Source organism: Diceros bicornis, chromosome 18 (assembly GCF_020826845.1).
Source record: "Diceros bicornis minor isolate mBicDic1 chromosome 18, mDicBic1.mat.cur, whole genome shotgun sequence".
Classification (NCBI taxonomy): Eukaryota; Metazoa; Chordata; class Mammalia; order Perissodactyla; family Rhinocerotidae; genus Diceros; species Diceros bicornis.
This window is the reverse complement of record NC_080757.1, coordinates 17,007,525-17,021,667: the sequence shown is the minus strand read 5'-3', so window position 1 is coordinate 17,021,667 and position 14,143 is coordinate 17,007,525. Positions and strand designations below refer to the sequence as shown.

At 51.8% G+C, this 14,143-nt stretch overlaps 2 protein-coding genes across 6 annotated transcripts in view; one reads left to right on the top strand and one right to left on the bottom strand.

Annotated features, from left to right (window-relative positions):
• The window catches only part of ABR (ABR activator of RhoGEF and GTPase), a 180,536-nt gene extending 172,646 nt beyond the window's left edge, over nt 1–7,890 (top strand). For all 5 annotated transcript variants that reach the window (XM_058560160.1, XM_058560161.1, XM_058560162.1 and 2 more), the window contains 3 exons: nt 442–547; nt 2,944–3,091; nt 3,752–7,890. In XM_058560160.1, the coding sequence (XP_058416143.1) occupies nt 442–547; nt 2,944–3,091; nt 3,752–3,841 (344 nt within the window). In that variant the 3' untranslated portion in view covers nt 3,842–7,890. The remainder of the gene's footprint in view (nt 1–441; nt 548–2,943; nt 3,092–3,751) is intronic.
• A 485-nt stretch (nt 7,891–8,375) lies between these two features.
• TIMM22 (translocase of inner mitochondrial membrane 22) lies at nt 8,376–13,588 on the bottom strand. Its single transcript, XM_058560165.1, has 4 exons — nt 13,167–13,588; nt 10,968–11,164; nt 10,406–10,478; nt 8,376–8,965 (listed from the first exon to the last, which is right to left on the bottom strand). The coding sequence occupies exons 1-4, from the start codon at nt 13,516–13,518 to the stop codon at nt 8,889–8,891; spliced, it is 699 nt and encodes a 232-aa protein (XP_058416148.1). The 5' UTR covers nt 13,519–13,588; the 3' UTR covers nt 8,376–8,888.
• Between the last annotated feature and the right edge of the window lie 555 nt (nt 13,589–14,143).

Here is a 14,143-nt window from a genome sequence, read left to right as displayed (position 1 = left end):
TGGGGCAGATGAGAGCTTCAGCCACCACGGGAAATGAGGAGCCCCACAGAAGGCTGCCCACCGCCATACTCCAGCATCAGAGGCAGTTGAAAGAGAACCTTCATGGCAATATCATCGTTGTCTTAAACTGAGCCTTATAGACCAGGGATGGGGAATGGCACCAGCCACAGAGGCTGTGCAGTGAGGGGAGGAAGGGTGTCTGCTCCCCACCAGCCTGCCTCCTGGTGGAGTCACAGGTCACGGGTGGGCCTCCTATAGGAACCAGCTGTTAATAGCCCACCCTCGGGAAGATACCAGGCCCTTCCCTGCAGGGTCTGCTCCCCTGATCCCCAGCCGCCTGGACTGTCCCCCAGAGTCCAGCAGCTTCCTGACCACGGGGGCTCTGGCTGGGGCCTCCCCTCCCAGGAGCCGAGCCCCGCCCTAGCCCATCTCTCCCCACAGCCCTGTCAGACCCTGCTGCCAAGGAAAACTGCATGATGCACCTGCTCCGCTCCCTGCCTGACCCCAACCTCATCACCTTCCTCTTCCTGCTGGAACACTTGAAAAGGTAACAGGCGGGGGCCCATCCAGGGGGGCCAGGGAGCCCAGGGCAGGCCCCCGCTGGGGAGGACACGTCTGCTGTGGGACGTACCTCCTCAGCAATTCCTTGTGGGTGCTGGCCTCTGCTGGGCCATCTGTAGCAGGGTGCGAGTTTGCTTTTCAAATTCTCGCACTCACATTCTTCTGTTTTGAATAATATTTGGGTCCTAACAGCAACCTCAAATATTGGCCAAGAATGCTTAGAAAGGTCGGCCTAGAGCCAAGGACTAGGGATAGATTTAACAGTCACTGGGTCATTCAGTCATTTTGGCATTTTTTTTTTTTTTTTTTTTTTTTTTGTGAGGAGATCAGCCCTGAGCTAACACCCGCCAATCCTCCTCCTTTTTTGCTGAGGAAGACGGCCCTGGGCTAACATCTGTGCCTATCTTCCTCCACTTTATATGGAACGCCGCCACAGCATGGCTTACCAAGCAGTGCGTCGGTGCGCGCCCGGGATCCGAACCAGCGAACCCCAGGCCGCCGCAGCGGAGCGCGCGCACTTAACCGCTTGAGCCACCGGGCCGGCCCCATTTTGGCATTTTTTAAATGGAACAGAATAGATGGCATCAGGACACACTGCAAGCAGGAAGTGTATTGTTCTGTTCAGTTAGCTGTAGCCACGTGTGCTGGGTTACAGTGTAATGTGTTTGTTAGTGTGGGCGGGTCACAGTCAGAAAAGTTTGAAACCCACTGGTCTTGACCCACACCTCATCTAACAGATGGCGAAACTGAGTCTCCAGCCCAGCAGGGACTTGCTTCTGGTTAGCAGCAGCTCTGTCCTTAGAAGCCACATCTCCCAAATCCTACACTAAGGCCCTTCCTACCTTCTCCCCAACCTCTTCCGTAGTCGGGTCACTCCAAGAACCGCTAAAGTGGACGCCTGCAGCGAAGTTCAGGCTGGCCCTGAAGGCTCCTCGTCACTCACTCTTGAGCCCAGGACTAGTCCCGGGTATCAGTGGGGAGGAAAAGTTCCCAGGTGTCCCCTAAATCCACTGAAACAGGGAGCCCCCAGAGAGGGGGCTGCCCTGCAGGCCAGGTCCTCCCTGAGCTCGGCTCCAGCCCCCAGGACTGGGCTCCTAGCTGCAGCTCCGCCTGGCTGGCTTGGGAGGGCCAGTGGAGACCTGGAAATGCCTGGGGCTGCTGTCTTGTTTTTCCCATTATGAGATATTTTCCCTCTGGTTTGGCCAGGACCAAAGCCCCAACCAATTCCCAAATAGTTTGGCGAGCACTGTGGGGAGGACACAAAGAGGAGGAGTGGGAAGGGAAAATTCATTAGGTTTTCCACCCTGGGAACTGGGCACAGTCTGTTCCCACATCTGGGCCCCTGGCCGGGGCCGTGGGGTTGGGCCAGCCGCACAGCTGCCTCCTGGCGTGGCAGTGTTTGTCTGCCCGTTTCTAAAGCAGTCAGCAGGCGCATCCACGGCTCCTGCCTGGAGGGTGGGAATGATGCTAGAGTTGGGAGTAGGGTGAGAGGTGCTGCTTGGGGCCGGTGGGTCTCAGCCCTGAAACCTTTCCTAGGACTGGGGGAGGCCCAGGGCCTCTCTGATGTGTTGGGTGGTACTGGGCCTGCCTGGACACTAGCCACAGATGGCAGCTCCTGCTGTCACTTGGGAAATATCTGCAGAGCATCTGGCCTGTTATGCAAGAGAAGCAGAGGAAGATCCAAAGGGAGGCAACTCTGGGGTCCCATGAGGCAGACCTTTCTGGAAAGGTGTGAGAGAACAGCCCTGGGCTGCATCTGGGATTAGGGTGGTTCCTGCCACAGAACAGCGGGCAGAGCCTCAGGTGTAGTTAGCAACTGCTGCTGGGACCAGCTCCCTACCTTCGGCCTCGCCCCACCCACTGCGACTCTTCCCAGGCCACTCACCACAGCTCGACTGACCGTGGGTAAAGCGCCTGGGCTCTGGAGGCAAACTGTGAGCCCAGCTGTACCACTTGCTAGCTGTGTAACCTCAGGCAACTCACTTAACCTCTCTGTACTTTGGTTTTTTCATCTGTACAGTAGAGATGAGGATACCTGCCTCAAAGGACTGTGATGAGTATGAATTACTATAGGGAAAGTTCTTGCACCAGTAATATCATGATCTCTAAGGCAAGGGAGCTGGTGGGTCCTTCAGGCTCTGGCAGTTAACCATCAGTTCAGGGGATGGCCCAGGAGCTGGGAATCTGTTCTAGCAATGTCCTGGGACAGAGCTGGGGCCTTGGTCCCTTGGTTTAGTCCCCTCCCTACCAAGGGGTCTCTCGTGAGGAGGAGGCTGGTGAGCACCTTCCAGGAATCCTTCCAGTTCTTCCAGCTAAGGCCAAGGGTCTGGAGTTCTGATGGCTGCTGAGAAACGACTTTTTCTCCTCTTCCCTCCCTTCCAGGGTTGCTGAGAAGGAGCCCATCAACAAAATGTCCCTTCACAACCTGGCTACGGTGTTTGGCCCCACGTTACTGAGACCCTCAGAAGTGGAGAGCAAAGCACACCTCACGTCGGCTGCGGACATCTGGTCCCATGATGTCATGGCCCAGGTACCACCAGCACTGCCCGGCCTGCGGCTGGTGGGGGGTGAGACAAGCCCCACCTAGGGGTGGAGAGAGGACAGCTCAGAGTCCCACAGCCCTTTCCTTCTGAGCAGCTGGGTTGATGGCCTGCAGGATGTCACCAGGGAGCCAGGGCTCTGCACAGTCCTGCCCCTCCCAGACCCAAACACAAAGTGCAAGAGAATGTCTGTCCCAGGAGCTTGCTGCAATCTTGGGAGTGCCTTGGTCTCATAAAGCAAGCCCAGGGGTATAGGAAAAATCTGGGGGCCTTGTCCTCATGTGTGGAAGCTCTAGGATTGCTTCTGGGGTCAGGAAGCTTCCCTGGGATCCCTGAGAGACCGAGGGCAGGGGCCAGTCTGAGGCAGGGCTGTCAAACCAAAGCCAACCTCTAGAGCAGGTTGGAAGCTAATGACTAAGGTTGGAGAAGTGGCCCCAGGCTCCCCACCCTCTGCCCTGCAGCGCCCTCTATTGCTGCAAGCGGGCACACACACCTGGGCTTCCAAAGAAGGTGAAGCTGCCAGAGCCAGCGGGGGCCGGGGGGTGGCAACCCAGATGTGACCTCAGCCCAGGGGCCATTTCTTCTCAACGGATCAGAGGAGGGTCATGAAGACAAGGACCCCAGCCTCAGTCTCCCCTGTCTCCCCACAGGTGCAGGTCCTCCTCTACTACCTGCAGCACCCCCCCATTTCCTTCGCAGACCTGAAGCGGAACACACTGTACTTCTCCACGGATGTGTAGCCGGAGGTGGGAGCAGCTGTGCTGTGGGGGGGTGGCCCCGCCAGACTCTCCAGCCGGGGGACCCAACACAGACTTGAAAGACTACAATAGAAAACTCCCAAACCCAGCACTCCAGACTCCAAGGAACACAGATTTCCAAGAACTGGAATATGTGCATCTTTTGTGCCACCTTGTACAAAGCCAGCTGCCCCAGCCCCCAGCCTCACCGCCAGGCCCCGGGCTCCTGCCCTCTGTACCTCTAGTTGTGTCTGATGCTCCGTGCTGTTCGGGAATTGTTTTATGTCTGTCTGTCATGCAGAAAAGGTAGCGACTGACCGGGTGTGGGCACACGGACAGCCTGCTTTGTTCTTTCATTTCCTCCAACACTTTTTTTTCTCCCAAGTCCAGTCCAAGGGCTTTTATTTTGCGCTCTGTAACTGCTGCCAGCTCGTCCTCTCCTGGCCCTGCTCCCAGATGGCAGTCTCCTGGCAGCCTCCCCTCAGTTTTCCTCCACCCTCCCTTCCCTCCCAGCCTGCCCGCATGCATGTGCAGCCTTGGTTTTCGCTCCATCCCCTTGAAAGTTCTAGGGGGCCCTGGGTGGCAGTGGCGGTGGTGGCCTAGCAGATGCTGCCGCTTGCCTCCCAGTCCTCTCGCTGTCCTCCATCTGTGGAAGCACAGCTGCTTTGCCTTGCTGCCTGTGCAAATGTTGGACATGGAGACAGACTCACACTAATCCTCAGCTTAGCACAGAGCCGGAGAGCAGATTTCTGGAATTTTCCATCTGAGAATCTCCATTTCTGGGGTGTATCTGTTCTGTCTCCTGCCTACCAGTGAGGCATCTTCGACTGTTTCTTCTACTGCTTTTCAGTTCCTTTTCTCCTGGTATTCTGTTTCCTTTGAGTGTAGGCTCACAAGTGACCTGCTATCAAGACAGCCAGAGGGTCAGGAAAGAATCAGGGCGAGGCAGGCGAGTTGGGCCACTGAGGAAACAAGGTTGAACATTCAGAGGAGTGCCACGGAGCACTGGGTGTCCTGAGTTGGGGGGAAGTGGCTCTCAGCAGCAGGAGTTGTAGTGGCTTCCAGGAGGGCAACTAATATGGCTGAAGCTGGTGTCCAGCAACAGGCAGGCTCCAACCAGGAGGCAAGCCCTTCCTGGTGCCTCACGTACCTCACGGTACCTTTGCCTTAGATTTACACGTTCTCCACAGCCAAGCACTGCCACGGGGCAGCCCCCATGGCCACATGTGCTCTAGGCCCTGGAAAAGGCAGGCACAGTCCAGCAGTAGCCAGCCATCATGGTGCTGCCTCCGCACCCCTGGCTTCTAGATGCAACCTTTTGGGTGAACTCGGGGAAACTCCAGAAGCTGGGGAAGGACAAGGAGTCACAAGCATCTGCCTCTCTTGGGGCTGGGTTTTGCTGGGGACCCTCATTACTGATGCTCTACCCCAGAGTAGGGGATCAGCAGGTTCCTTTCCCAACTTTGAGACCCACTGCTCAGTGGAAAGGAGCCAAGTGAATCCCCAAAGCATCGTCTCTTCGCATCTGGGCAGTGGCTGCTAGCCTGCACCAGTTAGCCTGGGAGAGCAGACACTCCCAGGCTGAGGGGCTTGAGCTGTAGTACACAGCTGTCTGGCGCTCCTGTGTGGCAGAGTAGATTCTAGGCCCTCAGGACTGGAGAGAACAGCTCCCGTAGCTTGTGCTCAGGGCTGAGTTTTAAAGGGTTTGCTGCCCTAAAGCTGCAGCACTTGGTCAGTGAGAGGCAGGGCCCTTTCTGATCTTGTTTACACCTGTTGCCCAATTTTGGGCAGAACGGTACACATTCTGTGCACATTGGAGGAAAGAAATGCCCAAGAGGAGGGAAATACTGACCCCCTAGCTGCCTGACAGCAGCTTAGGAAGGAGCCCTGCTCCCTGGGACAGGGGGTGGAGAAAACACCACTGGTCTAGAGATCCCAGCACCCGAGCCTCCCTGGAGTCTCTGCTGGGCGCTCAGGAGTCGGTGTGCGGCATGAAAGGCTCTTGCTTCCAAAGCCATTGACAGGAATCAACTGGAGGTCCTGCTGAGACCTAGTTACAGCCAAAAATGGGTGCCTCCCACCTCCCCAAAACAAGGGATGTTTGCTTCTCAGCAGCAGGTAGCTCCTGCAGCCCCCAAGCTTGCATAGGCAGTATGAATGGGAGGAAGGCTGGAAGTGCTGAGAAATGCAAAAGGCTCAGAATATTTGTAAATCCCACCCCGAGTGGGGAGGGGTGGGTACCAGACCTGGACTAAGCTGCACCAGGGAAACAGCCCGTGAGTTCTCCTGAGGGACAGGGACCGTGAAGCCTGGAATCCCAGCCACTGTGCCAACAGGAGCCCTGCAGACAGGCCACAGGAATCCCAGTACGCCTGTCCTTGCTGGCCAATGGCCGTGGGCTGCTGGGTTTTGCTGATACAGGTAGGATGGGACCCTTCATTAATATCTGACTTTAATAAGTTGGTAAGGATATATTATTTTTGTCTATGTTTTGTTTCAACTTATGTAGATTATTATAAATTGATGTAAACCACGTGAAAGGAAAACGTTAATAAAAAAAAATGCAAAGCCCCAACATTTGCACACAACTCAGCCCTGTGGTGTGGACGTTTATGTTCTTAGTCGTCCAGGGAGGACCACCAGTCTAAATATTTCACTCTTCCAGCTGCATCCAGATGTGTTTCCAGGAATCTATTTACCTAGTTAACTCTCCTTGCGCTTCCCTTCGGCCTGTGGGGACTGTGGCCTGTGGGGACTGTGGCGGAGTTCGGGGGGAGGTGAGCCCAAGCCCCCTCCCTGCTCTTCACCCAGGTCTCCAGGTCAGCCACCAGGCAGCTCCTTTCATGAAGTACAAATGTCCCACCAGGCCCCTGGCCATCAGTATGCCTCGGAGACATGGCAGGAAGTTGTCCATTCAAGTGGAGCTATTTTATGTAAACTTTTCTTTACATTTTCCTTGGAAGTAGCACATCTTTGGGGCAGCCTTTTGGCCTAATCTGCTTGTCAGAGAAGCTGGATCCACTAGAGGACCCAGCCTCCCTTTAGGAGAGCCAGTGGGGTTAATGTAGGCTCCCATTCAGCCTCAGCCATTAGACACTGTGTTTATTCTGGAGATCAGGAACAGATGTCTGAAAAATTGGTGTTTGGTTTATGAGCTCACACCGACTCCTTAGCCATCTAAAACAGGAAACTATTCATCTCCTCTCTTGATTGAATAGTCAGTGTGGACAATGCTTGGCTTATTGAACTGATGGCTACTGACATCCCCGGGGCTCATCTTTTCCAAGGCACTTGTGAGGGCAGCACGTCTAGTACTTGGTCATTCTGTGTATTTGACCCCACACACTAGCCTCTTGTCCGGTAGAAGATGCCGGGCATCCTAGCACCTCAGCAGGTGCTAGATAGGAGTATCTGCTCTTGCTCTCAAAGTGCTTATCCATGACTTATTTAGGGACAGTATAGGAAACACAACTAAATTTGTTCTCAGATCTCTGAGGATACTCCAGCTGGCCTAGCAGCAATGAAGCCTCTTGCCTGTGAGACTTGAGACAGGCATTATATAGAATTCACCATAGAAGGACATGAGCCCTGTGTACTAGCTCACATTCATTCCAAAGGAAACAGCAGACATGGCCAGAGGAAGGTGTTACCAGCTGGGTTTGACATTATCACTCACATACAAACACGCACTCAAGATGCCTGGACGTTTCAGCCGAGTCTTTGAATTCTGGTTAAGGGGGGGTACGCTAGAAGACAGCACACAAGGGAGAAGAAAGCAAAAAAAGAAAGGCAAAGGAGTTATTGTACTGTAGAAAAAAGGAGTCATTACACTGGCTGGGGGTGGCCAGAATTACATGGTCCCTCCTGCCCCCACAAGCAGAAGCCTCGGCTCATAACTTCATCTCGCCACCAAAGCTGCAGAGTCAGGAAGCACTTGTGGCAGATCCCAATCATAAAGGGCTATTTTTTTTTGCCTACAGCACACAATTAGGCTGAGCTTCTCCTGTCACAAAAAAGCTAACGGGTGACGTCAAAAACACTAATGTGTTAAACACAAACCGACGCTGAGCCGAGAACAAGGGTAGTGGTGAATAGCCCCTCAACAAGGTCTGCTCTCAGCCAGCAGCTGCTGTGATTTAGTCATCAGGACGATCATAGCAGGCCCCTTCACACGTCGTGTCCTCGAGCCAGGCCTGCTCCAGTGTCAGAGCATAAAACCAGTATGTGGTTCAGACTGCAGGCATTCCTATCAGCCAGCCCTCAAGGGTTTTTTACAAGAGGCCATGCAGGCCTTATGCATGGAATCTCAATGCATCCTAGGAAGCGGCCAGGCTGGGCTTCTTGGGGGGAAGGCCCTGGCCAATGTAACAATCTCGGTGAGGATAACACTATTCTACAAACCCCGAGAACCTAACATTCTCAGACTTCTCAGGAGCCTCTTACTCTTTCCCTTTGGATGTTCAATCTTTGGGCCATCTGGCACCATTTTGGGGAATTGTGGAATTTAAAAATAAAAATAAACCAAACTTTTAAACCGTAATATAAATATATATCTTTTTAACAAGGATATCAGAATGCTAAACAAGACGATATAACTAGCCAGATGGCATAAATTTACTTGGCCCTGCCCTGATACACGAGATGGATAACTGCACGGAGTTCCAAGGTAGAACAGCTTCCTCGGTATATGTAAAGTCACCTCTGTTCCTACAGCGCCAAACAACCAGAGGGCCAGCTGTGGTCAGGACTGAACCTCTGTGGAGCTTAATTCTTAAGTAAGTCAACACACTGTCTCCTGATCTGCCCCAAAGAGAGAGGCTGGCAGGGCACATCCCCTGCACAGCCAGGCAGGAGTCCAGAAGCAGAGGGTGCAGCTGCTCAGAGGATGGAGGCAGACAGCAGCCAGGCAGCTTCCTCAGCACACCAACTATATGAGGGAAAACAAGTATCTTCAGTCTCTGAAGCAAGTGCCCGGAGTGCTGCAGAAACTGCCCTCCACGGTACAGCTCTGATCCTGGGCTGGCGCTGTCCTTCCCCAGAGGCAATACTCTCACCGTAGGTAATAATCGATTGCAGCAGAGAAAGCAGCAAAACCTCCACAGCCAATGACCCCAGCCTTTAAGCCAGCTGTAAAGCAAACAGAAATGACATTACCTGTGGTGACAGATGCTGGGTCAGGTTGCAGTCACAAAAAGTCTGCATACCCACAGATGCAAAGGAATCAGCTTAAGCATTCTAAGTCATTCAACCTATCAGAGATCTGTATGACTTCAATGAAGCTGTGTATACAATTTAATTCAGTGTGCTTTATCTAACTACATTCGTTTAACTTTTCTCATTCCAAAGAATTAATATTTCCAGTCTCATGAAAATAGCCCCTCAGAGGCAGGAAACTGGTTAAGAGAACCAGCCCTTGGAATCAAGTGAAAGCATATGGCCTGTTACTCTGATTTGTTTATTGAGTAAATTCCTGGGAAGGTGATCAAAGCCGTCTGAGAGGGAGCTGAGCTTCTCAGAGGCCCTGACAAAGCTGAGCGACGGGAAGACCAAAGGAGACATTACTCTATAAATCATGAATGGCTGTTTGAGGAGCAAAAGCAGGTTTTAATGATAGCAAATCATCCTGCCTCTCACAAAATGAGAAAACAGGCTTTTTGCTTTGGGTAAGTCAGGGCTTGGCAGATGGGAAGCGGCCCAGCACTGGACACGTCAGGAAAGTCAGGTCATGACGCCCCACAACACGCTCCTGATGGACATGTCAACAGGGAGAAGTGGCAGGAAACTGGTTTCTTTCTTTGTTATTTACAGCTGATAACCCAACATTTCTAGAATACCTATATTTGGCTTTCACTGGGTAGAAATCTAAGAATCCTCAACTGCAGAAAGACATTACCGTAATAACTTAGACACAAAACTAAAACCAACAGTTGTATAGTATTATTAAGAAAAATGTCTAAATACTTGAAATGCATGGAGCTGAAAGTTCAGTAGAGCCTGATATGTGGAGAAATGGGCTTTCAAGGGCTCAATGGGGCCGAGCTATGCTTCTGTACTATCCTGAATATCAACATTTTCCAGGAATTACTTACTGTGAAGAAGTTCTTCCCATATATTCAATATGCGGGCAGTTCTTTTTTCTAAGATAGATCTAAATCTATCAGTGTTTCTCACCTGGGAGCAATTTGGCCCCCCAGGAGACACTTGGCAATTTCTGGGGACACTTTTAGTTGTCACAACTAAAGTGTGCTGTTAGCATCTAGTGGGTAGAGGCCAGGGATGCTGCTAAACATCCTACAAGGCACAGGACAGCCCCCCTCTCCCCCCAGAAAAGATTCATCTGTCCAAAATGTCAACAGTGCCAAGGATGAGAAACCCTTATCTAGATACTAGAAGTTTCCAAGATTGCGTTAACGAAGAAGCAAGCATGATTTATTTGTCAGAAGGGAAGAATATCAAGTGTTCACACAGGCCTTGGGCTGTCCTTGGAACACTCACATGTTTGGAAATGTCAACTTCGGCACATTGTCCAAGTCCACAGAGAAAACCATTCGAGAGCTGTTTACTAACCTCTGAAACCAATAGCTCCTCCCGTGATGCAGCCACTAATGACACTGTTCTTCCAATCTGATTTTCCCCGGTACTATGGGTGGAAAAGTGCAGTTTAGAGCCAAAGAAACAAGCCAGACAAGACGATTAAGGAAAAAAAACAAGGTTTCTAGCTGGCTAATTCAGTCCCACCCCAAAGGAAACCTAATCTTTTTCTCTTTCAAAAGTCTAGTTCCTAAAATTTGAATGTGTTCATAGATGCTTCCTGCAGGTGGCAGCAGAGCGCTGAAACAAAGCGCAGCATTTGAGAAGTAATCAAAATGTCTCTGGTAAGAGATTTCCCCAGTAAGTGTTTATGTTTAAATCATTAACCAACTTCTAGCCTATAAAAAGAAGTAAAAAATAATGCAAGCCCAAACCATAAACACACAAAAAAGTTTACATTAGGGACTATCTAATGGAAATTCAATCTAGCAAGTATCGGAGGTTTCTGATCTGCTTTCTAATAACATTAAGACCATTTGTCCTTAGATGTCATAAGATGGCAGCAGGTAAGGCTTTCTGAGAAGGCAAAGACACTTACAGACTCTACCAAACACTCAGTGCAAGAAAACATGGCGCCCACGATGGCAAAATTTTTGGCGTAGGACATTCCTCTCTGCCCCATGTCTTTAAGAACTTCTTTTGCCGTCGGCGTCCGGTAAGGATCCTTAGGGTCAAAGCCCACATTGGTATCAATGCCGGCAGTGAACACCCCAAACGCACCTCCCAAGACAAATCCTAAAAACAAACAAAGAGATGAAGACTTCTTTGGCATGTTTCTGGATTACTGTAATGAGGTCATACTCGAATAGCACCTTTTGGGTGGCCACCAACGAAGAGGACACCCCCCCTTGCCACTCAAACTCTCCACTTGTCTGGTTTCCACATTACGCAATCTAGGATCTACTTGTGGACATCTTCTTCTGTCTCCTCTTGGTGTTCTTCCTCCTTTCATTTTCTAATATTCCTCAAGATTCGGTGTTTAACCCTCTGTTCTCTCTCTACACTCTCATATGCAACCAGTCACCCTCAAGTTCAGCTTTCAATTTTGTAAATCACTTCCGATGACGACATTCATAATAGTGATTAACCAAGTACCATGTGCCAATTACTCTGATGCTTTATAGTCACAGCCTCATTTATTCTTCACAATAATCCTGTGAGACAGAAACTATTATCCTCTCCTTTCTGCAGCTGAAGAAACTGAGCCTCTTTCAAGTTAAGTAACTTCTCCAAGGTCACAAAGCTACCAATGGCAAACCCCACACTGCTGTCCACATCTGACCTTGCTGAGCCTGCTGGACATTTCCATATGGATGCTCTCTCATCACTTCAAGGTCAATGTATGTTCAATGAAATCAAAGGGACCTCCCACCCAGAGTTTCTCACTTATGGCTCCTACTTTCCAGTCACCCCAGCTCCAAACCTCAGGAGCATTTGTGACTGCTTCTTTGCTTCCCCCTACAACTCTGTCTATGTCCATAATCATCATTCTAGTCTGGAGGCCTTTATCACTTCCACCCTGCAGCACTACAAAGACTCATCCATCATTTCAACAAACACATAAATGACCTATTAGGCTCAGGCACACTCATTGAGCTTCGGCATGGCAAATTTCCTACCTGGTCTCCCCATCCTTCACCATGGTCCATCCTGAGTCAACACGCTCATTACCACCTTTTACTCTCCTAAAACCATCAAAGGCTGCCCTAACGCCTGTAGGCAAAAAGCCCAGATCCCCCACTCCACCGCCAACGTGAAATGACATTTCTCTTCCTCCCGTCTACCCCCTTCTCTCAATCCTTCAGGCTACAGCTCCAGTCTCACCTGTTCCTGTAGCCCTCCCCAAAAAGCTCTTTCTTGTCTCTACTATACTTCTCAATGGCACTCGCTCTATATTTGTTTGTCAAATGTCTTTCATTCTCAATGAGATTTAAACTCATCTGCAAATGTGGTCAACCTCTTTACTCTGCACACGGGGCAGCTACATTCTCAAATCCTCAAAAGGTTAAAAAAAAAAAAAAAGCCAAGTCCAGACTTTCCCCCTTGTTCACCGCTGTCCAGTCACACCGGCCGTTCTGTTTTCCAACCCTCAAGCCAGCTCCTGCCAGACCTTCCCACCTGCTGTTCCCTGTGTCTGCAGCACTCTTCTGCCAGGCAGCCTCCTTCACAACATTGTTCTTTCTCTGTATACTAAAATGTTAGTTTCACGAGAACAAAGCTCTTGTCTCTCACCGTGTCTCTCCACTGCCTGGCACGTGATACTCGCTCAGTAACAACTGGAAAAATGATTATTTAAAAGTCAATGAACGGGGACCGCCAATGGCGCAAGCGGTTAAATGCCGGCGCTCCGCTGCGGCGGCCCCGGGGTTCACCAGTTCGGATCCCGGCGCGCACCGACGCACCGCTTGTAGGGCCAGGCTGGGCCAGCGTCCCATATAAAGTGGAGGAAGATGGGCACGGATGTTAGCTCAGGGCCGATCTTCCTCACAAAAAAAAAAAAAAAAAGCGAATGAACGAAGTCAGCCATTTTATAACTCCAAGCCCCGACCCATAGTACCGATTCTCTGACCCAATTTCCAGAAGCGAAAGCTAACCTCAGGGACCACAGAGGCGTCAAGGTGGACTGGGGTCGAGGGCCACAGGCCCGTCGCCTCCCAGGCGCGTGGGCTTCTTGGCAGAGGCCCTCGCTGCTGTCCCAGCCCTCAGCCTCCCACGCGGCCCCCTCGCCTCGCCTCACCTCCCACGCAGGCCAGCGCTGCCTTGAAGGCGCAGCTTTCCATCGCCCTCTCGATCATCTTCTGCTCCTCACTCTTGGCCGGACTCGGGATCCCGCCCAGGCTACCAGGCTCCAGGAGCCGGGGCTGACGCTTGTCACCCACCAGGTGTTGCAGAAGAAGGCTGTACTGCAGCGGGGCTTCGGCCGACCCTGTCACCTCAGGCGCCGAGCCCCCCGCACTGGGAGCAGTCGCCGCCATGCCTGTAGCGGCCCAAGAAACCCTCGCGTCCTTCTTCCCAAGGCAGATTCCACACGCTTCACGTTGGGGCCTTGCGCGCCTAGCCACGGTATCACAACCGCAGATTCGCCACATCGAGCAAGTACGAGGAAGCTGCAAAAGCTAAGTCCGTTCCTGTGCACCTAGCGGAAGAGCTATCATGTTCCCCAAAAGCCTGCTGTGAATATTGAATCAGGCTTTGTAGCAATTCCCAATGGCACTGACAAACAAGATTCAGATTCACCAGAAAGCACCCTCATCGTCTGGGCTGCAGCGCGGTGCGTACCGGGATTTGTAGTTCTAACACGTCCGGCTAAGACATTTCCTAGGAAGCCTTGCGCGGGTACTCGCATCTTGGCTTTCTCTGGAGCTCCTGACCGCCGGCGGGCGGGGAGAGGCAGCGCCCGCGCGGGGCTGCAGCGCGCCGGAGTGCGGGCAGGGGGCGCATGCGCGTGGCCGCTGCCCTTCCTACCTAATAATTCCTTGGAGTTGTGAGATGTAAATAATAGAAGGTGCTTTGTAAATAAACGTGAAGGCATGGCATAAATGTATGGAATACATGTTTTGTTCAATAATTAAACCTTTGAGGGCCGGCCCCGTGGCTTAACGGTTAAGTGCGTGCGCTCCGCTGCTGGCTGCCTGGGTTCGGATCCTGGGCGCGCACCAACTCACCGCTTCTCCGGCCATGCTGAGGCCGCGTCCCACATGCACCAACTAGAAG